General features: G+C 43.0%; 1 protein-coding gene across 9 annotated transcripts in view; it reads right to left on the reverse strand.

The window, feature by feature from the left end:
• Window positions 1-27934, reverse strand: part of LOC128703166 (serine-rich adhesin for platelets-like) — a 434412-nt gene that overhangs the window by 159945 nt on the left and 246533 nt on the right. For 6 of the 9 annotated variants that reach the window (XM_070103364.1, XM_070103362.1, XM_070103361.1 and 3 more), the window contains 4 exons: window positions 26997-27118; window positions 17433-17548; window positions 10519-10551; window positions 9904-10030 (listed from right to left, as the gene is read on the reverse strand). In XM_070103364.1, the coding sequence (XP_069959465.1) occupies window positions 9904-10030; window positions 10519-10551; window positions 17433-17548; window positions 26997-27118 (398 nt within the window). Of the gene's footprint in view, window positions 1-6034; window positions 6200-7272; window positions 7298-9903; window positions 10031-10518; window positions 10552-17432; window positions 17549-26996; window positions 27119-27934 lie in introns of those variants that run through there. The other 3 variants (XM_070103363.1, XM_070103367.1, XM_070103366.1) reach the window with 3 other exon arrangements.

Below are 27934 nucleotides of genomic sequence, written 5' to 3' on the forward strand. Positions count from 1 at the left end.
TCATTTTCACCTGGAAAATACAGGAGGAAGTGATATCAGGTCTGTAGGCTGAATGAGGCCTAACAAGAGGTGGGTACAGAATATGATAGAAAATACACCCAATATAGGGTAAGAATATACAAAGTACATAAAGTAGTAACATAGAAAAATAAAGATGGCAAGGGTTTTCAAGTCTCTTCTGTCAATTATAAAGAAAATTAGAATAGTGGAAGATAGACACAAGTAATAGATGACAATCTTATGCAGACTATGAACAAAGATTACAATTACTGTTTCTGTGTCTACCATCTACAACCATGAGTGTTCCCACACCGTCTACAACCATGAGTGTTCCCACACCATCTACAACCATGAGTGTTCCCACACCGTCTACAACCATGAGTGTTCCCACACCATCTACAACCATGAGTGTTCCCACACCATCTACAACCATGAGTGTTCCCACACCGTCTACAACCATGAGTGTTCCCACACCGTCTACAACCATTAGTGTTCCCACACCGTCTACAACCATGAGTTCCCACACCGTCTACAACCATGAGTGTTCCCACACCGTCTACAACCATGAGTGTTCCCACACCATCTACAACCATGAGTGTTCCCACACCGTCTACAACCATTAGTGTTCCCACACCATCTACAACCATGAGTGTTCCCACACCGTCTACAACCATTAGTGTTCCCACACAGTCTACAACCATTAGTGTTCCCACACCGTCTACAACCATGAGTTCCCACACAGTCTACAACCATGAGTGTTCAAACACCGTCTACAACCATGAGTGTTCCCACACCATCTACAACCATGAGTGTTCCCACACCATCTACAACCATGAGTGTTCCCACACCATCTACAACCATGAGTGTTCCCACACCGTCTACAGCCATGAGTGTTCCCACACCATCTACAACCATGAGTGTTCCCACACCGTCTACAACCATGAGTGTTCCCACACCGTCTACAACCATGAGTGTTCCCACACCGTCTACAACCATGAGTGTTCCCACACCGTCTACAACCATGAGTGTTCCCACACCGTCTACAACCATGAGTGTTCCCACACCGTCTACAACCATGAGTGTTCCCACACCGTCTATAACCATAAGTGTTACCACACCGTCTACAACCATGAGTGTTCCCACACCATCTACAACCATGAGTGTTCCCACACCGTCTACAACCATGAGTGTTCCCACACCGTCTACAACCATGAGTGTTCCCACACCGTCTACAACCATGAGTGTTCCCACACCATCTACAACCATGAGTGTTCCCACACCGTCTACAACCATGAGTGTTCCCACACCATCTACAACCATGAGTGTTCCCACACCATCTACAACCATGAGTGTTCCCACACCATCTACAACCATGAGTGTTCCCACACCATCTACAACCATGAGTGTTCCCACACCATCTACAACCATGAGTGTTCCCACACCATCTACAACCATGAGTGTTCCCACACCGTCTACAACCATGAGTGTTCCCACACCGTCTACAACCATGAGTGTTCCCACACCGTCTACAACCATGAGTGTTCCCACACCGTCTACAACCATGAGTGTTCCCACACCGTCTACAACCATGAGTGTTCCCACACCGTCTACAACCATGAGTGTTCCCACACCGTCTACAACCATGAGTGTTCCCACACCATCTACAACCATGAGTGTTCCCACACCATCTACAACCATGAGTGTTACCACACCGTCTACAACCATGAGTGTTCCCACACCGTCTACAACCATGAGTGTTCCCACACCGTCTACAACCATGAGTGTTCCCACACCATCTACAACCATGAGTGTTCCCACACCGTCTACAACCATGAGTGTTCCCACACCATCTACAACCATGAGTGTTCCCACACCGTCTACAACCATGAGTGTTCCCACACCGTCTACAACCATGAGTGTTCCCACACCATCTACAACCATGAGTGTTCCCACACCATCTACAACCATGAGTGTTCCCACACCATCTACAACCATGAGTGTTCCCACACCGTCTACAACCATGAGTGTTCCCACACCATCTACAACCATGAGTGTTCCCACACCATCTACAACCATGAGTGTTCCCACACCATCTACAACCATGAGTGTTCCCACACCGTCTACAACCATTAGTGTTCCCACACCGTCTACAACCATTAGTGTTCCCACACCGTCTACAACCATTAGTGTTCCCACACCGTCTACAACCATGAGTTCCCACACCGTCTACAACCATGAGTGTTCAAACACCGTCTACAACCATGAGTGTTCCCACACCATCTACAACCATGAGTGTTCCCACACCATCTACAACCATGAGTGTTCCCACACCATCTACAACCATGAGTGTTCCCACACCGTCTACAACCATGAGTGTTCCCACACCGTCTACAACCATGAGTGTTCCCACACCGTCTACAACCATGAGTGTTCCCACACCGTCTACAACCATGAGTGTTCCCACACCGTCTACAACCATGAGTGTTCCCACACCGTCTACCATATACAAAATCAGACACATTGGATACCTTTATAAACAACAAAAGTATGGCGTACGCAGTGGCTTTATTAAATCAATAACGAGGTGGGCGAAACGTTGCAGGTAATAAAGGTATCGCTGTGTAAAGTGTAATACATTCCTTATCGGTATTTCACAGCACTGTAGCGTAAGGAGTGTTGACCTACGTCACACTAGAAAGACGGTGTATAAAGACTACACAGGTAGCAAGCCAGACAAAAATGTCTGTTGTAGACCACTGGAATGTCTGCAGCCACTGACAATGATGACAGACCAGACATACTCACGGTACACCATCACCAAACCTGTCAGTTAAAGCACCATCACCACTACCATCACCACCGTCATGTACTGGAACTGAACACGTCAGCCGCTATCTCACTAAAAATGATGCCGCTAATTTTACACACGGTACTTTCTACCAAATATTTTCCTTTTTTTACACCAAGCTGGTGACCGTGAACCAATGATGCTGGTGACCGTGAACCAGTGTTGCTGGTGACCGTGAACCAGTGATGCTGGTGACCGTGAACCAGTGATGCTGATCATGAACCAGTGATGCTGGTGATCATGAACCAGTGATGCTGGTGACCGTGAACCAGTGATGCTGGTGACCGTGAACCAGTGATGCTGGTGATCATGAACCAGTGATGCTGGTGACCGTGAACCAGTGATGCTGGTGATCATGAACCAGTGATGCTGATCATGAACCAGTGATGCTGGTGACCGTGAACCAGTGATGCTGATCATGAACCAGTGATGCTGGTGATCATGAACCAGTGATGCTGGTGACCGTGAACCAGTGACGCTGGTGACCGTGAACCAGTGATGCTGGTGACCGTGAACCAGTGATGCTGGTGATCATGAACCAGTGATGCTGATCATGAACCAGTGATGCTGGTGACCGTGAACCAGTGATGCTGGTGACCGTGAACCAGTGATGCTGGTGATCATGAACCAGTGATGCTGGTGACCGTGAACCAGTGATGCTGGTGATCATGAACCAGTGATGCTGGTGACCGTGAACCAGTGATGCTGGTGACCGTGAACCAGTGATGCTGGTGACCGTGAACCAGTGATGCTGGTGATCAAGAACCAGTGATGCTGGTGACCGTGAACCAGTGATGCTGGTGACCGTGAACCAGCAATGCTGGTGACCGTGAACCAGCGATACTGGTGACCGTGAACCAGCGATGCTGGTGACCGTGAACCAGTGATGCTGGTGACCGTGAACCAGTGATGCTGGTGATCATGAACCAGTGATGCTGGTGATCATGAACCAGTGATGCTGGTGACCGTGAACCAGTGATGCTGGTGACCGTGAACCAGTGATGCTGATCATGAACCAGTGATGCTGGTGATCATGAACCAGTGATGCTGGTGACCGTGAACCAGTGATGCTGGTGACCGTGAACCAGTGATGCTGGAGACCGTGAACCAGTGATGCTGGTGATCATGAACCAGTGATGCTGGTGATCATGAACCAGTGATGCTGGTGATCGTGAACCAGTGAGGCTGGTGACCGTGAACCAGTGATGCTGGTGACCGTGAACCAGTGATGCTGGTGATCGTGAACCAGTGATGCTGGTGACCGTGAACCAGTGATGCTGGTGACCGTGAACCAGTGATGCTGGTGACCGTGAACCAGTGATGCTGGTGATCATGAACCAGTGATGCTGGTGATCATGAACCAGTGATGCTGGTGACCGTGAACCAGTGATGCTGGTGACCGTGAACCAGTGATGCTGGTGATCAAGAACCAGTGATGCTGATCATGAACCAGTGATGCTGGTGACCGTGAACCTGTGATGCTGGTGACCGTGAACCAGTGATGCTGGTGACCGTGAATCAGTGATGCTGGTGATCATGAACCAGTGATGCTGGTGACCGTGAACCAGTGATGCTGGTGACCGTGAACCAGTGATGCTGGTGATCATGAACCAGTGATGCTGGTGATCATGAACCAGTGATGCTAGTGACCGTGAACCTGTGAGACTGGTGACCAAGTGATAAGAAGTTACTAGAATTACAAGGCTCTATCTAGAAAAGTATCAAAACTCTCGAAATGGGTCACAGGCGTGTCACAGGTAATGAAATTCTCATCCACACTACGTGTACACAGAGGTATATACAGAGGTTTACACAGAAAGGTATACACTGAGAGGTCACTAAGTAAGGTTTGTCAGGAAACAGAATAAATGTGTCCTGACGCAGGTCTTAGTCATAAGATGACCCAGATTATTATTATTATTATAATCAAGGGGGAAGCGCTAAACCCGGAGGATTATACAGCGCCCAGGAGGGGGATGTGGAAGGCATTCAGGCTTAATTCGGGGAACTGGAGCACAGATCCAATTCCCTAAATCAAGAGCCCCTCACCAACATCAAGGAACCTTCCTTGAGGGGAAGATGACCCAGAGCTAGAGCTTTTAACATCTGACCGAGGCATCTGATCGGTCCACCTCAGTTAAAATTATTGCTATGGCTATATTATTAATATATACTAAGAGGTGCAGTATAAACCTCGGTAAGAGAGACCGACAAACTTATTATGAACCTGGAGGTTATTCCGGGGATCAACGCCCCCGCGGCCCGGTCCATGACCAGGCCTTCCGATGGATCAGGGCCTGATCAACTAGGCTGTTACTGCTGGCCGCACGCAGTCCAACGTACGAGCCACAGCCCGGCTGATCCGGCACTGACTTTAGGTATCTGTCCAGCTCTCTCTTGAAGGCAGCCAGGGGTTTATTGGCAATTCCCCTAATGCTTGATGGGAGGCTGTTGAACAGTTTTGGGCCCCGGACACTAACCAAACATTAAGACATTTATTAGAAAAAGTTTCGGTCCTGGGACCTTGATCAAGGTCCCAGGACCGAAACGAGTTTGATCATGTGTTTTTCTAAACGAATGAGAAGTGTATTTCTCAGTGTAAATATAATGATCGTTTACTTGTAACCATAATTTAGGGATAATAGTATTTTTGTCTGGTTTTGAACAGGTTATATGTAGCCTTAATGACCCTCGTGGCGTATTATCCTCAGTACGATAGAAAGTATTGTTGCAGAGCTAGTTGTTCTGACTGGTTACATACATAGTTTTTAAAGAGGTGGACCGGTAAGCCAGGGAAAGGCCTCGGTCAGATGACCAAAAAGCTCCAGCTGCGGGTCATCATATGACTAAGACCGGTGTCAGTAAACACTTGTACTGTTTCCTAGAAAACCTTACCTAGTTCTACAGGGTGAAACGTTATTCTGCAACGTTTCTTTACGTCGCCTTGGCACTTTAAAGTGGGTGAAGTTGACACTTGAAGCTGCACTTCTCGGACCTAGATCACTTTCGTATCATTTACCTTCTTACTATAGTTCAAACTGGCATCATAATATATAGTTGATAAACTAAGATCCTTCGATAATTTACAATAAGAAATGAGCGCTAGGAAGATTAAAATAGAAAAGCAGATGGTTGGTGAGAGTGGAGTATGTGACCCAGTGTAAAGCAGAACCACAAGTGTCTTACCTGCTTCTCCTCTACCTAGCATGGCTTCTCATAGCCCCGCTCGTGGCATGTATTGTGGAATCCTCACTTCATACATTAATACACCATACAACTTTTGTGACAGCCCTTGTGCAATCGCCACTATGTATATCTACACATCGTGGCACACTTGTATCAGGCCTTGTGTTGTAGGATCGTCACCAATTACAGCAACAATACTTTCACAGCTAAAAACCACAGGCATCAACCACGTATAAGGCTGCGTTTCACTTTTCTCAATTACCTGAATGTATCAGTCACTTACGAATCATTTGGTTTATCCATAATACTCACGAGACACTTTTTAACACTTTACAAAAAGACAGATCCAGACTCTCCTTGTTGCTTCTTACACAAACAATCGCCCACAGTTATTAAGATAAAACTGACAAGAGACCAGGCAACAATAAGCATATGGAGAGCCTAGTCTCCGGCACACCCTGCACTGCCTGTAGATTCGTCTATGAAGTCCTAAGACAAACTACCTCTAGCGAGGTGGCATTAAAAAAAAAAAAAGACTAGTGTGGGTGGAGCAGGAGCAACACACCACTCACACATACACCCGCCATCCAACAACTACCGCTACGGTCTTGTTCCACGCTCGATTCATCAAAGCAAACAGTGACTGGCGATACATTTCCGCTCAGAGGCGCCCCACATTAACAGCCATCTTCGCTGAGCATTCGACATTACCGCCATTCCAGAAGCAAATACCATTCACAATTTCAAGAGTAGGTATAAGAGTCCAACAAACCAGGAACCGATAATGCTGGTAGATTGAAATTTGAGTCAGGGTCAACTGAGACTTGACTCCCGCAAACATTGCTCGTGGAACACAATTCGTCTTCACAGCTTCGTATACAAATTTGTACAACATCTAAGTTCGTGACCACCGTCCGAGGCTTCTCGGCGCATTATAACACTCACAAACTTCTCTTTCTTAGCCAGAGAAACGAAAATATGTGGAGGAAGGTAGAGCCAGCAAAGTTCTTGTAGCACTGCCAAGGGATGGGAACGATGGGGAGGGCGGGGTTGCTTTCCAAACTCACCACGCTTATGACCACACGCACATGTACACGCACATAACCACAAGCACATGTACACGCACATGGCCACACTCACATGACCACACGCACACGACCACGCACACGATTCCCCGCACCACGCACATAGCCACACGCACAACAATGAACTAGGAAATATGAATGCTGATTACACACTAATTGTCATGTTGATATGTGGAGCATCTTGGATGGTATTCAGAGAAGGAGGGCAGAGTGGCTGGCTGTCTGTAACAACTAACTGGCTCAAGTTGATCACAAGAATGAGGAAGGCAGACCTACACACACACACACACACACACACAATAGCTCCACATGTAACGAGTGGCTGACAACGTTACACCTTGAGGCCACGCACACAATGACACTCAAGTCATTATATATATATATATATATATATATATATATATATATATATATATATATATATATATATATATATATATATATATATATATATATATATGCTTTAATCCACTCGGCCATCAATGCTGAACACATCAGGTGGCCAGTACCACTAAGCATGTCACCCCTGATGTCAACACATACATGGTCATGGAAGCTACAGGACTAATTTCATACTCATCCTGTTTGGAATAGCAATCTTTCGGTCCTAGTCGGACCGAAATGCAGTCATAAGTTTCATTCTATGTGCGGGTTATTTGTGTATTGTTCCAATCACGGTATTGTGGATTTTTTTTATTCTAAAATATATGTATGCTAACACACTGCAAATTTAACTTGAATAAAACTGCCGATAAATATCGTTAAGTGAAAATCTTCAGTGTCACACAAACCTTGTGGTTCTCTTTATTAAGCTGTATAGCCCTTGTGGCTTAGCGCTTCTTTTTGATTATAATAATAATCTCTTTACTGAGTTATTCAAGACCAATGTAAAAATAATTGTACTTCACGTAAGCAAAGCTTAAATGAAAATTTACACGTTACTGGGTAAATTTTAAGCTGACTATATTTTACGAGTCACCCATCACACAATTTTCTTTGCAGGGAATTTAATTGTAAGCGTAACTAGTGTTTCGTGGGCACTTGATAGTATGTCTTGGTCTAAAAAATTTACCTATGCTCCTCTTCGTTGGATTGAGCCTGAACGTTTACCATTCCCCTTGGTGTTGTATGACTCCTACGGATTTAGCGCTCGCTCCCCATGAATGTTATTTTATTTAGGCACATGTGCACATAAGTACAATTATCATACACAGTGTAAATTACCTAAGATAACCCCAAAAACAGTCTTCAGCAGCAGCAGTCGGAATAAAGACGCCTAAATGTTGTCTATGTGTCTAACTTACCGACTTATTTCCATTGGGATCCTTCAACCATCTTACCAATTCAACCTTAAAAGTTAAAAAACGAAGTATAGAATTAATGGGGCCCCGTGGCGTGGCTGGCAAAGCTCTTGCATCACACGCTGAGGGTCCGGGTTCGATTCCGGGAGGGGTGAAAACTTTGGACGCGTTTCCTTACACCTGTTGTCATGTTCACTTAGCAAATAGGTACCTGGGTGTTAGTGGACTGGTGTGGATCGCATCCTGGGGGACAAGATTGAGGACCACAATGAAAATAAGACAGTCGATGACGCACTGCCTTTCTTAGGTTATCCTGGGTGGCTAACCCTCCGGGGTTAAAAACCCGAACAAGATGTTAAGCAACGTCTTGGTCTTGCTTTTTTTTCCCCATGCAATTGTACTCGTGTTAACTAGTTAAGGGTCTAGCCCCTGAGTCTTTTGTAGTTACATATGCTCCTGCGCTAGAGTCCACAGACTGAGTCTGATACACTGACAAGTTTCCAAGATAAATTAGACACATATGCAACTCTTGGGTATCTCCTCATTAAAGATACCCAAGAGTTGCACATGTGTCTAATTCATCAACGTGTCGGTTCTCTGAACCATTCATCTACAAGTTTCCAAGAGTCAGTGTTACTCTTGGTTCACCAGGCTGTTGTTGTTGCTGCTGCTGCTGCAGACATGTGTGCACCCAGCTGTGTTTATTGAAAGACTTCCCTTGCACAGCAGGTCTTATGTCTAACAGAGGCATCTACAACTCCATTGCTAAATCTATGGCGAACCTTAACGGCATGATCTACTTCCACTAGTGGGCCCCGCCCATATGTGACCATCTCTTCAACTGATGCATCTCTCTACTTCGTCCAATGGCTTCAATTTAAGTTTTTAAAAGTTTCCATCCTCACGAATCAGAATTACATTGATAAAGCCTCCCTTGAAGGGGAATTATTACTCATGGGAGAGCACGAAACTCACAGGGGGGTCATACAGCACCTGGGGGGAAAGGGAGACATTCAGATTCGGTCCAAAGAAGGTACATCGGGCCAAATTCCTTGGATCAAGAGCCCCGCATCAGCATCAAGGCGCCTCCCTTGAGTGATAAGAAGGCGAAATGTCTCTCAATAAAGATACAAAAGAGTTGCACATGTGTTTTATTCATCATCTTGTTGGTATACCTTTAATGTAATAATCCAGGCTGTTGGTGCTAGCAACCCGCAGACTAATATAACAACTTGGTTGATCAGCAACTTTCAGCATGTGATGATCCAGTTCCCTCTTTAAAACTCAATAATAATTCAGACACTAACAGCAGAGTCTGGGGTGTATGTAATGGTGAAAAAGTGTGTGTGACTAGTTAATATTCCAAGTCAGAGCGAAACATCGTCATAAGTTTCTCTCCTAAGTGCTGGTTATTTATGTATTGTTCCAGTCACAGTATTGTGACTTTTACTGTTTAAAAGAGTGTAGAAGTTGTGGTACTGACCTGGATGACGGATCTCGTAAGTGTGTAGGTCGATACACTTGTCCTTACACACCATGGTGAGCACGTCAGAGATGAGAGTCTTGGGAGGTACACGGTACACAGCCAGCTGGTTGCGAGGCAGGTTCACCTGTACCACACACACACAAACATACATAAATTAATCATTTATTAGGTAACCAGGTGTACTTAATTCAATAATACAGAACATGCCACACAGGGGCGGAAATTTTGAGCTGAAGATTTCCATCCCCGTGTGGATTGTCCTGCCATTGTTTCATTAATTCTACAAAATTCATTATAAGAACGAAATGACACTATAACCAATTGTTATTAATGTAAAAAGTCAACGAAACGATTCGTTTTTTATTTAAATACAATAGTTCACCCCAATTAAAATATGCACCATATTTCCGCACCAATACTTTCATTAATTTTAAATATATTTATAACGATTATTTTTAATGGTGTTGATAGATAATTAGTATGTTATGAGAGAGAGAGTTATGGGATCATGCAGTAGTTGTTTATGGATGTTAGTGTATGGGTGAGTGTATACTAGGTGTGTGTACATGTATGGGTGTGAGTAGCATGCCAGTACACATGTATGGTAGTTACCACAAGCTGTTGACGGTAGACGTATTCCTTAGGCTGCAGTGAATGAAGCACATGAGAAAATGAACAATACACACAATGTGATACCGAACAATACACATACCGAACAATACACATACCGAACAATACACATACCGAACAATACACATACTCACTGAACAATACACATACCAAATAATTCACATACTGAACAATACACATACCGAACAATACACATACCGAACAATACACATACCGAACAATACACATACTGAACAATACACATACTCACTGAACAATACACATACTCACTGAACAATACACATACTCACTGAACAATACACATACTCACTGAACAATACACATACTCACTGAACAATACACATACTCACTGAACAATACACATACTCACTGAACAATACACATACTCACTGAACAATACACATACTCACTGAACAATACACATACTCACTGAACAATACACATACCGAACAATACACATACTCACTGAACAATACACATACCGAACAATACACATACTCACTGAACAATACACATACTCACTGAACAATACACATACTCACTGAACAATACACATACTCACTGAACAATACACATACCGAACAATACACATACTCACTGAACAATACACATACTCACTGAACAATACACATACCGAACAATACACATACTCACTGAACAATACACATACTCACTGAACAATACACATACCGAACAATACACATACTCACTGAACAATACACATACTCACTGAACAATACACATACTGAACAATACACATACCGAACAATACACATACTCACTGAACAATACACATACTCACTGAACAATACACATACTCACTGAACAATACACATACTCACTGAACAATACACATACTCACTGAACAATACACATACCGAACAATACACATACTCACTGAACAATACACATACTCACTGAACAATACACATACTCACTGAACAATACACATACTCACTGAACAATACACATACCGAACAATACACATACTCACTGAACAATACACATACCGAACAATACACATACTCACTGAACAATACACATACTCACTGAACAATACACATACCGAACAATACACATACTCACTGAACAATACACATACTCACTGAACAATACACATACCGAACAATACACATACTCACTGAACAATACACATACTCACTGAACAATACACATACCGAACAATACACATACTCACTGAACAATACACATACCGAACAATACACATACTCACTGAACAATACACATACTCACTGAACAATACACATACCGAACAATACACATACTCACTGAACAATACACATACTCACTGAACAATACACATACCGAACAATACACATACTCACTGAACAATACACATACTCACTGAACAATACACATACCAAATAATTCACATGCTGAACAATTCACATACTGAAAAATACATACTAAATAATACATACTGGACAATACACATACCGAACAATAAATACTAAAAATACACATACTGAACAATGCATACTGGACAATACACATACTGAACAATGCATACTGGACAATACACATACTGAACAATACACATATTGAACCATTCATAACGAACAATACACATAGTGAGCAATATACATACTGAATAATACACTCATTAAAGTATAAATCCCAGAGTAATACACATTGAAGACTACACTAACGTTGTAATATTGTGACACACTGAAACACTATTGAACTCTACTGAATAATAAACAATACCTGCACTAATATATTACTGCGACTATATTACCATATATTAGTCAAGAAATGTGAATCTATTAATAAAACTATTATTGGGCCCACGAACGAGTGGTATTGATCAATAACAACACTGCGACTAGCCAATGCTGCTTTGGCCTGCCTCATGGTGGGTGTAAACTCATGACGCCTTAATCCACTGGACTGGTCCAGTGGCAGGCCAAAGCAGCATGGGTTCGAGTCCTTGGCTAGTCGCAGTGTTGTTATTAATAAAACTATATACGATTATATTAAATATTTAAATACTATTGAATAAGATTACCTAATATCAACACATTAGTTCATACACAGGACATTGTGTAGTTCAGCTGGGCTTGTGAGGTCTCTGGGGAGACCTAATTTAACCAATTATATGGTCACACCTGCCTTAGCAAATGTCGGGTAGTCACGCCCACGTCTGAGGTCTTTTGTTCTTGACGGCGTCAGACCTCGGCGTCAGGTCGTAACACGTGGTACATACCCCATTGGGGAGGGGGTACTTTGACTACCATATAAGCCCAGGGAACAGCTGAGCAAGGAGGTTGTTGGTGACAGGTCCGGGGAGCGAGAGCTCTGTGTAGTGGACCACGCATTGGGAATCTCGGGTCAGCTGGTCGGTGAATTAAGAGTGAGTACTAGTCCGTGTTACTGATAACATCTACCTTTCCCCCTGGTAATAAGTCTCATAGGTCAATTGTTATATTATGTAAATGTCCATCAGTATATGTGGTATTCTAACCCTTTTATGTTATTAAGTAAACTATAGCCATAGTTCCCATTTTTTTTATTTTGTACCTCCATATGCTATTCCCTATTCTGTTAAGCACTGGGATGCACAGGAGACGTGCTCACTCGCTGGGATACCTCAGGTAGAGTGGGTAGAGGTCTCACAACATATACACCGAGAGGTGTATGTCCTCAGGGTATATATACCCTTTGAGGGGTACATATACCCCTTTGAGGGGTATATATACCCTTTGAGGGGTATATATATACCCTTTGAGGGGTATATATATACCATTTGAGGGGTATATATACCCTTTGAGGGGTATATATACCCCTCACAGGGGTGTATATATATACCTGAGAGACAGTCAATCCTTAAGTTAGGCTAAGAAAAATTCGTCAGGAAACAGGACAAATGTTTCCTGACGCGGGTCTTAGATGATGACCCGCAGTTGGAGCTTTTAGTCATTTGACTGAGGCCTTCCGCTGGCTTCCCGGTCCACTCCTTTAAAAAATATGGTCATAGTTATAACCATTTCTTACAGTTAATCCTTATTTTAGGCGTTAAAATATACATGTCTAATGATAAAAATGTGACATGCAGCCTTAATAACCCTAGTGTGGTCGATAGGCTTTAAACCTCATTAACTAACCTCGTATCAATATAGGCCTCTCTTAGGTGTTCAGATTTAGGCTACCTAGAATTATTGCCCAGCCTCCCACATACCACTACCATCTAGGCACTCTTAAGTTAGGCTACCTCAGTCTTCACAACACAGCCACGCAGAGAAATTAATAGTAACTGATGAGATTAATAATGATTTATCTTCTGTAACTGTGTATTTTATTAAGTTTTACTAACTCTCTTTACTATCTGACATTATTTGAAACAGTATATTCTCTGCACACAACAAACTACGCTATAATGAGGACACAACAAACTACGCTATAATGAGGACACAACAAACTATGTTATAATGAGGACACAAACTATGCTATAATGAGGACACAAACTATGCTATAACGAGGATACAACAAATTATACTATAACGAGGATACAACAAACTATGCTATAACGAGGACACAACAAACTATACTATAACGAGGACACAACAAACTATGCTATAATGAGGACACAACAAACTATGCTATAATGAGGACACAAACTATGCTATAATGAGGACACAACGAACTATGCTATAATGAGGACACAACGAACTATGCTATAATGAGGACACAACGAACTATGCTATAATGAGGACACAACGAACTATGCTATAACGAGGATACAACAAATTATACTATAACGAGGACACAACAAACTATGCTATAACGAGGACACAACAAACTATGCTATAACGAGGACACAACAAACTATGCTATAACGAGGACACAACAAACTATGCTATAACGAGGACACAACAAACTATGCTATAACGAGGACACAACAAACTATGCTATAACGAGGATACAACAAATTATACTATAACGAGGACACAACAAACTATGCTATAACGAGGACACAACAAACTATACTATAACGAGGACACAACAAACTATACTATAACGAGGACAACAAATTGTGCTATAACGAAGCTACGTGCAATATTTCAACTGTGTTTAGGTCCTCAGTGTGAAAACCAGCACATAATTAGCTAGTTAAGTGCACGCTATCTAGTACCAGAAGAACTCGGGAAACAAAAGAGTCACGGTAAGTATTCCACTTTTTTCCAGTCGTGTGAACTGGCACGCCAACTCTCCAAAGAATTTAATTATGAAATTTGAAACGTGGAATTGACAACTCTGGATAACATGCGTGAATCTATTTGATGTAAAATAGCATAAAAAAGAGTAGATTAAATAGTTCAGAGTCATGACCAGAATTGCAAATGGAATGCAACTTCACTCACCTCTTTTCTTACCATTAAAACCAGCACTAAATTGAAGCATATAATTTCTTAATATTTTGTGATTTAAAGAGGAAAATAAGGTGTAAAGACAAGCAGATGAGAAATATACAGTTAAATAAGACGTAAGATAAGTAAGGCAGCAGAGAGAGAGAGAGAGAGAGAGAGAGAGAGAAGTACTGGATAGTTTAAGTCCAGACGACTCAGGGCCAAACCCATCATACTAGGTTAAGATGTTACCTGATACCTTAATCTAGTATCATCCACACACCTGACACTTTATCCTAATATCACTTGACATCTTAACCTAGCATCACCCCACACACCTGACACCTTAACCTAGTATCCCCTCCCCACACACAGGACACCTGAACCCAGGATCGCCCCTCCATACCTGACACCTTAGTGTCGCCCCTCACCTTACACTTTAACGTAGTGTCACCTCATCTTACACTTTAACTTAATATCACCCCCTCACCTTATACCTAACACCTTGACCTAGTGTCTCCCCTCTCCTTACATCTCAACCGCCATCCCTCACTTGACATCTTAGTCTAGTGCTACCCCTCAGGAACTATGTACTCTCCTGATCTACACCACAGGAACTATGTACACTCCTGACCTGCACCTCAGGAACTATGTACTCTCCTGATCTACACCACAGGAACTATGTACACTCCTGACCTGCACCTCAGGAACTATGTACACTCCTGACCTGCACCTCAGGAACTATGTACTCTCCTGATCTACACCACAGGAACTATGTACACTCCTGACCTGCACCTCAGGAACTATGTACTCTCCTGATCTACACCTCAGGAACTATGTACGCTCCTGACCTACACCTCAGGAACTATGTACACTCCTGACCCGCACCTCAGGAACTATGTACTCTCCTGATCTACACCTCAGGAACTATGTACGCTCCTGACCTGCACCTCAGGAACTATGTACACTCCTGACCCGCACCTCAGGAACTATGTACTCTCCTGATCTACACCTCAGGAACTATGTACACTCCTGACCTGCACCTCAGGAACTATGTACTCTCCTAACCTGCACCTCAGGAACTATGTACGCTCCTGACCTACACCACAGGAACTATGTACACTCCTGACCTGCACCTCAGGAACTATGTACGCTCCTGACCTGCACCTCAGGAACTATGTACCCTCCTAACCTGCACCTCAGGAACTATGTACTCTCCTGATCTGCACCTCAGGAACTATGTACTCTCCTGACCTGCACCTCAGGAACTATGTACTCTCCTGACCTGCACCTCAGGAACTATGTACTCTCCTGATCTACACCTCAGGAACTATGTACGCTCCTGACCTACACCTCAGGAACATTGTACACTCCTGACCTGCACCTCAGGAACTATGTACGCTCCTGACCTGCACCTCAGGAACTATGTACTCTCCTAACCTGCACCTCAGGAACTATGTACGCTCCTGACCTGCACCTCAGGAACTATGTACGCTCCTGACCTACACCTCAGGAACTATGTACGCTCCTGACCTGCACCTCAGGAACTATGTACGCTCCTGACCTGCACCTCAGGAACTATGTACTCTCATGACCTGTATCTCAGAAACTATGTACGCTCCTGACCTGCACCTCAGGAACTATGTACCCTCATCACCTGCACCTCAGGAACTATGTACGCTCCTGACCTGCACCTCAGGAACTATGTACTCTCATGACCTGCACCTCAAGAACTATGTACGCTCCTGACCTGCACCTCTGGAACTATGTACGCTCCTGACCTGCACCTCAGGAACTATGTACTCTCATGACCTGTATCTCAGAAACTATGTACGCTCCTGACCTGCACCTCAGGAACTATGTACCCTCATCACCTGCACCTCAGGAACTATGTACGCTCCTGACCTGGACCTCAGGAACTATGTACTCTCATGACCTGCACCTCAAGAACTATGTACGCTCCTGACCTGCACCTCAGGAACTATGTACTCTCATGACCTACCTTTCATTCTTATTTAAATTACCTCACCTCTCACTTAACCTATATTACATCTCTTTCCTTTTCAATTTTCCTACCTTTTTCTCCTTGTCTTTCCTCTTATGTCTTCCCTCTCCTGCCTTTCCTCTTATGTCTTCCCTCTCCTGCCTTTCCTCTTATGTCTTCCCTCTCCTGCCTTTCCTCTTATGTCTTCCCTCTCCTGCCTTTCCTCTTATGTCTTCCCTCTCCTGCCTTTCCTCTTATGTCTTCCCTCTCCTGCCTTTCCTCTTATGTCTTCCCTCTCCTGCCTTTCCTCTTATGTCTTCCCTCTCCTGCCTTTCCTCTTATGTCTTCCCTCTCCTGCCTTTCCTCTTATGTCTTCCCTCTCCTGCCTTTCCTCTTATGTCTTCCCTCTCCTGCCTTTCCTCTTTCCTTCTGACTTAATCTCTTTCCCTTGTCTTACTCCCCCACTTCACTCTCCCTGCCTCACTTGTGCTTGTCTTCTTTCCGTACCATACTTGTCTTTCCTTGCTTGACTGGTGGCAGCTTACCTTGAGGCGGATGTTCTTCTCGATGGCTTGCGTGAGATGATGCGCTCGTCTCTTCCTAGCTTCCTCGTTCATCTTGTTCTTGGCCACGATCTGGATCAGGCTGGTGTCCAGGGTCCCTGATCAAATATCATAATCATCATTATCAATAAAAAACAATAGTAATAAAGTGTGTAAGTGGTCAAAATCTGTGGTCCAAGACTATTCAGCCTGCTACCAGATGATAATCTAGACTGCATAGCCCTTGTGGCTTAGCGCTTCTTTTTGATTATAATAATAGACTGCAGGAACAAGTGTATAAGTTATCAACAAAATTGGATCATTACCTCCGACAACCAAGCTGTGATGCATATGTGGGCTAGCGGCCTGCCAACATTAAAAGCTTGGCTGAATAGGCAATCAGCAAAAAATACTGGCCTCAGACCTGACTGCAAGGGTAGAATGACTCGAGACTGGTCACAGGTATATCACAAGTAAGCTTCATGTACAGTTTTTAGAGTAGGCTTAATGGGGCTTAAGAATCCAGAAATGAGTAATGCCGGTTGACGAAGCTTAACAGGTGAGACCTGGACCTAGAACTCGATTCCCCTAATCCAGGGGTGGGGAACCTGCGGTTTTCTAGGGCATTAAGTGCAGTCTTTTGAATGTCCCGTAGCTCGATCGCTAGCGCACTCGGCTTACAAACCGAGGTCCGGAGTTCGAATCTCCGGTACGGCTGGAAAACATTAGGACGTGTTTCCATAAGACAGCTGCTGTCTCTGTTCACCCATCAGTTTAAAATAGGTACCTGGGTGTTAGTGGACGGGTGTGGGTCGTATTCTGGGACAAAACTAACCTAATTTGCCCGAAATGCTTTGCATAACAAGTGGCTTTCTATATAGTAGTTTGTCACTGATGTCAGCTATGGTCTGTATACCTTGTACATGTACTTGTATAAATAAAGATATTATTATTAATAATCATTTTTCTTAAAGTTATTATATAATGATTAAATCTTTACAAAATAACAGACATTTCACAAAATATCTAAACAAAGTTTCTTGAATGTAGCTTTATTAGATTACTGGTAACTTAAATGCGGCCTTCCAACATAAAAAGTTCTCCAGTCCTGTCTATGCGCACATTGGTGGAGACGCGCACACTGTACACCCCCATCATGTACCACATGAAAGAACCTGCTATGTCATCCACTTAGAGTTAGTCCCGCTTTCAGTATAGAAAAAAACTGTATCAAGTCAACTAGTAAACATTTACACTGGTTGACAACCCATCTTCAAATAGAGAACGTTAGGCTACCAGCGTATATACTGTGTTCCAGGCTGCCACACCTAAGATGCTTGTTTCCGTTATTTCCTTACTGGCGGTTGACTACAGACAACTCGAGGTACAGTACTCACTCTAATTTTTTCTTGTTTTTATATGCAACGTTGTAGACATAAATTACAGCATAGCATATTTTGCAGACGATACTAGAATTTATACGAGAGTAACATCCACTGTGGACACACCAAATCTTCAAGATAATAAACCAGGACTTCCAGTGGGCCACAGAAAACATCGTCAAGTTCAAGGACAAAAGTTCCAGTTACCTCGCTACGGAATGATTGAGGAAATAAAAGCTGGAATGACGTATAAACCAAATTCAAATTACCCAATAGAGTGGAATATTAGCGTGAGGGACTTGGGAATAATAATGTCATAAAATCTCGTATTCAAGGGTGACAACGACGCTCACAAGATAGACTTAATAATTAGAAATTTACAAACATGAGATGCCATCCCAACCGTGAGGCCTATCATAGGCCTGCTGCAGTGTTATAAGCAAGTTTATTCAAGTATACACAAATACGGTTACATAGATTATCATACATATGTGTAGAGAACCTAGGAAAACACCCAAAAAGGTCAAAATGACTTATTTTCAATGGGGTCCTTAATATCTCTAGACTGGAATATTGATGTTAGGTAAAAGGGACACAAGTGCAACTAATGTGACATTTTATTGTGGCAACGTTTCGCTCTAGTCAATATAACAAGAGGTAATGTCTCGGTTTTTTTGGGAACGAGCGTGGCCTTGAGCTTGATATAAAAATCATGAGGAAGCGCTAAACCTATAGGGGCCTAACAGCGTGTGGGAATGGGAGATAATTATAATCAGAATTGCTCCATGGATGGGAAGGGTAGGTCCAGTTCCTTGAATCAAGAATCCTTGGCTAACACCAAAACACATTCCCTTGAAGGGTGGTTGCAAACTATACTCAAATATTCTTCACCTGAAAGGTGAGCAGGAAGATCGGAGATCAACATTAATTAGGGTGTAATTATCTCTCCAGTGCATAGTGGTGTGACCCTGAGGTCACCTTGTTCAAGGTGAAAAAACATAACCTCAAGTTATAATGTATTTTCTCTTGTGCTCTGACTTCCTTGTAAATTACACAATTAGTAAATCTATTGTTGTTAGCAGTCCGTAAGCCAAAACCGAGACCACAAGCACATGTATCAAGTGTCAAATATAAACCAGATGAGTTCAGTCTAGCAGCTGCAACTCAAAAATCTCGAGAATCAGGCAAGTTGTAGCTCACTTGGAGACCAAGGCACCATAACCTCAACCCACCCACCTAGCTCAGGTGGAGACCAAGGCACCATAACTTCAACCCACTCACCTAGCTCAAGTGGACACCAAGGTACCATAACCTCAACCCACCCACCTAGCTCAAGTGGACACCAAGGTACCATAACCTCAACCCACCCACCTAGCTCAAGTGACCACCAAGGTACCATAACCTCAACCCACCCACCTAGCTCAAGTGGCCACCAAGGTACCATAACCTCAACCCACCCACCTAGCTCAAGTGAAGACCAAGGTACCATAACCTCAACCCACCCACCTAGCTCAAGTGGACACCAAGGCACAATAACCTCAACTCACCCACCTAGCTTAAGTGGACACCAAGGCACAATAAACTCAACCCACCCACCTATGAGAAGTCCAAGAACTTTAAAAGTCTTACACCTTAAAAAAAATCCCAGGAGCTGTGGATGAAAACCTCTAGAAAGCACAGGAGCTGTAGATCAACATTGAAAGGAGCCCAGGAGCTGAACTCAATCCATTTGAATACCATGAACATATGATCAATCACTCTCCAAAAATAGCTTATGTTTGTCCATAGAGTTTTTGTTACTATGACGGGTGTGACGTGGAGCTTAAGATCATTTTCTGTGGCAGTGAGTATTGTTGCTATATCACAGTGAGTATTGTTGCTATATCACAGTGAGTCTTGTTGCTGTATCACAGTGAGTCTTGTTGCTGTATCACAGTGAGTCTTGTTGCTGTATCACAGTGAATCTTGTTGCTGTATCACAGTGAGTCTTGTTGCTGTATCACAGTGAGTCTTGTTGCTGTATCACAGTGAGTCTTGTTGCTGTATCACAGTGAGTCTTGTTGCTGTATCACAGTGAATCTTGTTGCTGTATCACAGTGAGCCTTGTTGCTGTATCACTGAATCTTGTTGCTGTATCACAGTGAGACTTGTTGCTGTATCACAGTGAGTCTTGTTGCTGTATCACAGTGAGTATTGTTGCTGTATCACAGTGAGTCTTGTTGCTGTATCACAGTGAATCTTGTTGCTGTATCACAGTGAATCTTGTTGCTGTATCACTGAATCTTGTTGCTGTATCACAGTGAGACTTATTGCTGTATCACAGTGAGTCTTGTTGCTGTATCACAGTGAGTCTTGTTGCTGTATCACAGTGAGTCTTGTTGCTGTATCACAGTGAGTCTTGTTGCTGTATCACAGTGAGACTTGTTGCTGTATCACACTGAATCTTGTTGCTGTATCACACTGAATCTTGTTGCTGTATCACAGTGAGTCTTGTTGCTGTATCACAGTGAGTCTTGTTGCTGTATCACACTGAATCTTGTTGCTGTATCACACTGAATCTTGTTGCTGTATCGCACGGAATCTTGTTGCTGTATCACAGTGAGTCTTGTTGCTGTATCACAGTGAGTCTTGTTGCTGTATCACAGTGAGTCTTGTTGCTGTATCACAGTGAGTATTGTTGCTGTATCACAGTGAGTCTTGTTGCTGAATCACAGTGAGTCTTGTTGCTGAATCACAGTGAGTTGTTGCTGTATCACAGTGAGTCTTGTTGCTGTATCACAGTGAGTCTTGTTGCTGTATCACAGTGAGTCTTGTTGCTGAATCACAGTGAGTCTTGTTGCTGAATCACAGTGAGTCTTGTTGCTGAATCACAGTGAGTCTTGTTGCTGAATCACAGTGAGTCTTGTTGCTGTATCACAGTGAGTCTTGTTGCTGAATCACAGTGAGTCTTGTTGCTGAATCACAGTGAGTTGTTGCTGTATCACAGTGAGTTGTTGCTGTATCACAGTGAGTATTGTTGCTGAATCACAGTGAGTCTTGTTGCTGAATCACAGTGAGTCTTGTTGCTGAATCACAGTGAGTCTTGTTGCTGTATCACAGTGAGTCTTGTTGCTGTATCACAGTGAGTCTTGTTGCTGTATCATAGTACCTTATATCTGGAGAGAGTTCCGGGGGTCAACGCCCCCGCGGCCCGGTCTGTGACCAGGCCTCCTGGTGGATCAGAGCCTGATCAACCAGGCTGTTATTGCTGGCTGCACGCAAACCAACGTACGAGCCACAGCCCGGCTGATCAGGAACCGACTTTAGGTGCTTGTCCAGTGCCAGCTTGAAGACTGCCAGGGGTCTCTTGGTAATCCCCCTTATGTATGCTGGGAGGCAGCTGAACAGTCTCGGGCCCCTGACACTTATTGTATGGTCTCTTAACGTGCTAGTGACACCCCTGCTTTTCATTGGGGGGATGTTGCATCGTCTGCCAAGTCTTTTGTTTTCCTAGCGAGTGATTTTCGTGTGCAAGTTCGGTACTAGTCCGTCTAGGATTTTCCAGGTGTATATAATCATGTATCTCTCCCGCCTGCGTTCCAGGGAATACAGTTTTAGGACCCTCAAGCGCTCCCAGTAATTGAGGTGTTTTATCTCCGTTATGCGCGCCGTGAAGGTTCTCTGTACATTTTCTAGGTCAGCAATTTCACCTGCCTTGAAAGGTGCTGTTAGTGTGCAGCAATATTCCAGCCTAGATAGAACAAGTGACCTGAAGAGTGTCATCATGGGCTTGGCCTCCCTAGTTTTGAAGGTTCTCATTATCCATCCTGTCATTTTTCTAGCAGATGCGATTGATACAATGTTATGGTCCTTGAAGGTGAGATCATCCGACATGATCACTCCCAGGTCTTTGACGTTGGTGTTTCGCTCTATTTTGTGGCCAGAATTTGTTTTGTACTCTGATGATTTAATTTCCTCGTGTTTACCATATCTGAGTAATTGAAATTTCTCATCGTTGAACTTCATATTGTTTTCTGCAGCCCACTGAAAGATTTGGTTGATGTCCGCCTGGAGCCTTGCAGTGTCTGCAATGGAAGACACTGTCATGCAGATTCGGGTGTCATCTGCAAAGGAAGACACGGTGCTGTGGCTGACATCCTTGTCTATGTCGGATATGAGGATGAGGAACAAGATGGGAGCGAGTACTGTGCCTTGTGGAACAGAGCTTTTCACCGTAGCTGCCTCGGACTTTACTCTGTTGACTACTACTCTCTGTGTTCTGTTAGTGAGGAAATTATAGATCCATCGACCGACTTTTCCTGTTATTCCTTTAGCACGCATTTTGTGCGCTATTACGCCATGGTCACACTTGTCGAAGGCTTTTGCAAAGTCTGTATATATTACATCTGCATTCTTTTTGTCTTCTAGTGCATCTAGGACCTTGTCGTAGTGATCCAATAGTTGAGACAGACAGGAGCGACCTGTTCTAAACCCATGTTGCCCTGGCTTGTGTAACTGATGGGTTTCTAGATGGGTGGAGATCTTGCTTCTTAGGACCCTTTCAAAGATTTTTATGATATGGGATGTTAGTGCTATCGGTCTGTAGTTCTTTGCTGTTGCTTTACTGCCCCCTTTGTGGAGTGGGGCTATGTCTGTTGTTTTTAGTAACTGTGGGACGACCCCCGTGTCCATGCTCCCTCTCCATAGGATGGTAAAGGCTCGTGATAGGGGCTTCTTGCAGTTCTTGATGAACACGGAGTTCCATGAGTCTGGCCCTGGGGGAGAGTGCATGGGCATGTCATTTACCGCCTGTTCGAAGTCATTTGGCGTCAGGATAACATCGGATAGGCTTGTGTTAACCAAATTCTGTGGCTCTCTCATAAAAAATTAATTTTGATCTTCGACTCTCAGTCTGTCATATTGGGACTTAAGTAGCTCACTCATTTCCTTGCTGTCATCTGTGTAGGACCCATCTTGTTTAAGTAGGGGCCCAATACTGGACGTTGTTCTCGACTTTGATTTGGCATGAGAGAAGAAATACTTTGGGTTTCTTTCTATTTCATTTATGGCGTCTTGTTGCTGTATCACAGTGAGTCTTGTTGCTGTATCACAGTGAATCTTGTTGCTGTATCACAGTGAGTCTTGTTGCTGTATCACAGTGAGTATTGTTGCTGTATCACAGTGAGTATTGTTGCTGTATCACAGTGAGTATTGTTGCTGAATCACAGTGAGTCTTGTTGCTGTATCACAGTGAGTTTTGTTGCTGTATCACAGTGAATCTTGTTGCTGTATCACAGTGAGTTTTGTTGCTGTATCACAGTGAGTTTTGTTGCTGTATCACAGTGAGTCTTGTTGCTGTATCACACTGAATCTTGTTGCTGTATCACAGTGAATCTTGTTGCTGTATCACAGTGAATCTTGTTGCTGTATCACAGTGAGATTGTTGCTGTATCACAGTGAATCTTGTTGCTGTATCACAGTGAGATTGTTGCTGTATCACACTGAATCTTGTTGCTATATCACAGTGAGTATTGTTGCTGTATCACAGTGAATCTTGTTGCTGTATCACAGTGAGTTTTGTTGCTGTATCACAGTGAGTCTTGTTGCTGTATCACAGTGAATCTTGTTGCTGTATCACAGTGAGATTGTTGTTGTATCACAGTGAATCTTGTTGCTGTATCACAGTGAGATTGTTGCTGTATCACACTGAATCTTGTTGCTGTATCACAGTGAGTATTGTTGCTGTATCACACTGAATCTTGTTGCTGTATCACAGTGAGATTGTTGCTGTATCACAGTGAATCTTGTTGCTGTATCACAGTGAGATTGTTGCTGTATCACACTGAATCTTGTTGCTGTATCACAGTGAGATTGTTGCTGTATCACAGTGAGTATTGTTGCTGTATCACAGTGAGTCTTGTTGCTGTATCACAGTGAATCTTGTTGCTGTATCACAGTGAGTCTTGTTGCTGTATCACAGTGAGATTGTTGCTGTATCACAGTGAGATTGTTGCTGTATCACAGTGAGTCTTGTTGCTGTATCACAGTGAGTCTTGTTGCTGTATCACAGTGAGATTGTTGCTGTATCACAGTGAGTATTGTTGCTGTATCACAGTGAGTCTTGCTGCTGTATCACAGTGAATCTTGTTGCTGTATCACAGTGAGTCTTGTTGCTGTATCACAGTGAGTCTTGTTGCTGTATCACAGTGAGTCTTGTTGCTGTATCACAGTGAGTATTGTTGCTGTATCACAGTGAGCATTGTTGCTGTATCACAGTGAGTCTTGTTGCTGTATCACAGTGAGTCTTGTTGCTGTATCACAGTGAGTCTTGTTGCTGTATCACAGTGAGTATTATTGCTGTATCACAGTGAGTCTTGTTGCTGTATCACAGTGAGTATTGTTGCTGTATCACAGTGAGTCTTGTTGCTGTATCACAGTGAGCCATGTTGCTGTATCAGTGAGTCTTGTTGCTGTATCACAGTGAGTCTTGTTGCTGTATCACAGTGAGTATTATTGCTGTATCACAGTGAGTCTTGTTGCTGTATCACAGTGAGTATTGTTGCTGTATCACAGTGAGTCTTGTTGCTGTATCACAGTGAGCATTGTTGCTGTATCACAGTGAGTATTGTTGCTATATCACAGTGAGCATTGTTGCTGTATCACAGTGAGTATTGTTGCTGTATCACAGTGAGTATTGTTGCTATATCACAGTGAGTATTGTTGCTATATCACAGTGAGCATTGTTGCTGTATCACAGTGAGTATTGTTGCTGTATCACAGTGAGTCTTGTTGCTGTATCACAGTGAGTCTTGTTGCTGTATCACAGTGAGTATTGTTGCTATATCACAGTGAGCATTGTTGCTGTATCACAGTGAGTATTGTTGCTATATCACAGTGAGCATTGTTGCTGTATCACAGTGAGTATTGTTGCTATATCACAGTGAGCATTGTTGCTGTATCACAGTGAGTATTGTTGCTATATCACAGTGAGTATTGTTGCTGTATCACAGTGAGTCTTGTTGCTGTATCACAGTGAGTCTTGTTGCTGTATCACAGTGAGTATTGTTGTTGTATCACAGTGAGTCTTGTTGCTGTATCACAGTGAGTCTTGTTGCTGTATCACAGTGAGTCTTGTTGCTGTATCACAGTGAGTCTTGTTGCTGTATCACAGTGAGTATTGTTGTTGTATCACAGTGAGTCTTGTTGTTGTATCACAGTGAGTCTTGTTGCTGTATCACAGTGAGTCTTGTTGCTGTATCACAGTGAGTCTTGTTGCTGTATCACAGTGAGTCTTGTTGCTGTATCACAGTGAGTCTTGTTGCTGTATCACAGTGAGTCTTGTTGCTGTATCACAGTGAGTATTGTTGCTGTATCACAGTGAGTCTTGTTGCTGTATCACAGTGAGTCTTGTTGCTGTATCACAGAAACAAATAAACTCATCTAAATTTGTTCAGGTCATTTATTAGAGTATTAGGACTGAAGAACTCACTAATAAATGTCCTGAACTGTACATAAATGTCTTCTTCCACCTTTTGTCGGTATCACCAGACTATTTTTCACAAATGAATTAATAGAAGCCTTCATTACAACAAGGCTTCGCTACAAGTGCCTTACCAAATTATACAGAAAACATGTCAATTACTCTTTATATATACCATCTTGGTCCTGGGACCTTGTTTATACCTATAATAGAAAGAGTACAAGAAACAGCATATAAGGTCAAGCTGCATGTGAGTGAGGGGAGGTCAGGTCGAGAATAGAAGCAGTTAAGTTAGGCTGAAGCTGAGTGTCACCTGCTACTAGGCTGAGGGACTGATTACCTCAATTTTTGTCTCTTCAGTCTTCTGCATTTGTCCGTGTATAGTACTGATAAAGATACCGAATGGCGAATTATTATTATTAAAATCAAGGGTTAAACGCTAAACCCGGAGGATTATACAGCGCCTGGGGGGGATGTGGAAGGCATTCAGGCTTAATTCGGGGAACTGGAGCACAGATCCAATTCCCTAAATCAAGAGCCCCTCACCAACATCAAGGAACCTCCCTTGAGGGGTGGACTGAATGGCGAAACATCTACAAAATAAACATACCTAGATATTGCATACATGTCGATTTCTTTTACTGACCTATGGATGTTTAGGATATAGAACATTGTAAGTCTGTTGACCTATAGATACGTAGGAGAGTGAACACTAGGTCTACTGACCTATTGGTGTAGAAGGCTTGTAGGAGACCGGACGATTATCAGACACAACGTGGATGACGTGACCTCCAGGGTTTATCTTGTGAGCTGTGGTCACCTGGATCAGCAGGTCCATCATGGGTGTGCTGCAACACACGAACATTACCGCTATAATATACTTATAGAATACACTAACATTATATCAAACAATTTTTGTGCAACTTCATCAAACAACTGTGCTGCAACACATACACAAGTGTTGCACATTGGTTATGAAACAAAGAGTATTGTATCAAACTGTGCTGCAACACATACACAAGTGTTGCACATTGGTTATGAAACAAAGAGTATTGTATCAAACTGTGCTGCAATACAAACACTATCATAGAGAGGTTATGGAAGACAAACAACACTTAGATATTAAAATAATGCTGCAACACAAGCACCATAAGTGTCCATGAAGATCAAAGTCACAAGACCGTGACTGTTAAACTTCACTAATTAGCCACACTTAGGAGAGAAAACTTCTGACTACAGTGCGGTCCGTGCAAGACCATTATCAGATCACGACTGATAATGTTCCACGACTGTCAGAAACGACTATAGTTTCCTCTCCTAAGTGTAGGTTATTTGTGAACGACAGTTTCCAAAACTCTGCATAACGTTTGTCAGTAGTCAAGCAGCTAAAAGTTGACAACTTCGTGTAACTTAATTTTCTCTTTACAGCAATTTAAAGATCTGTAGAGTAAGTAAGTAAGTAAGTAAGTTTATTCAGGTCTTTGCCGGACGTTATTCTCAAATACAATCAGGTAATGTCTACCAAGATTTACCTGTCCACATCAAATATATGAATGAAAAAGAATTTGAGAGAGTACTGAGCCTTGAGAAACTGAGCGTTACAATGCTGAGGGTTCTGATCTTATATTGGCGATTGTTACACTTTTAGAACGATTTGTTTGAAA

The sequence above is a fragment of the Cherax quadricarinatus genome, chromosome 85, assembly GCF_038502225.1.
Source record: "Cherax quadricarinatus isolate ZL_2023a chromosome 85, ASM3850222v1, whole genome shotgun sequence".
NCBI classification, from domain to species: Eukaryota; Metazoa; Arthropoda; class Malacostraca; order Decapoda; family Parastacidae; genus Cherax; species Cherax quadricarinatus.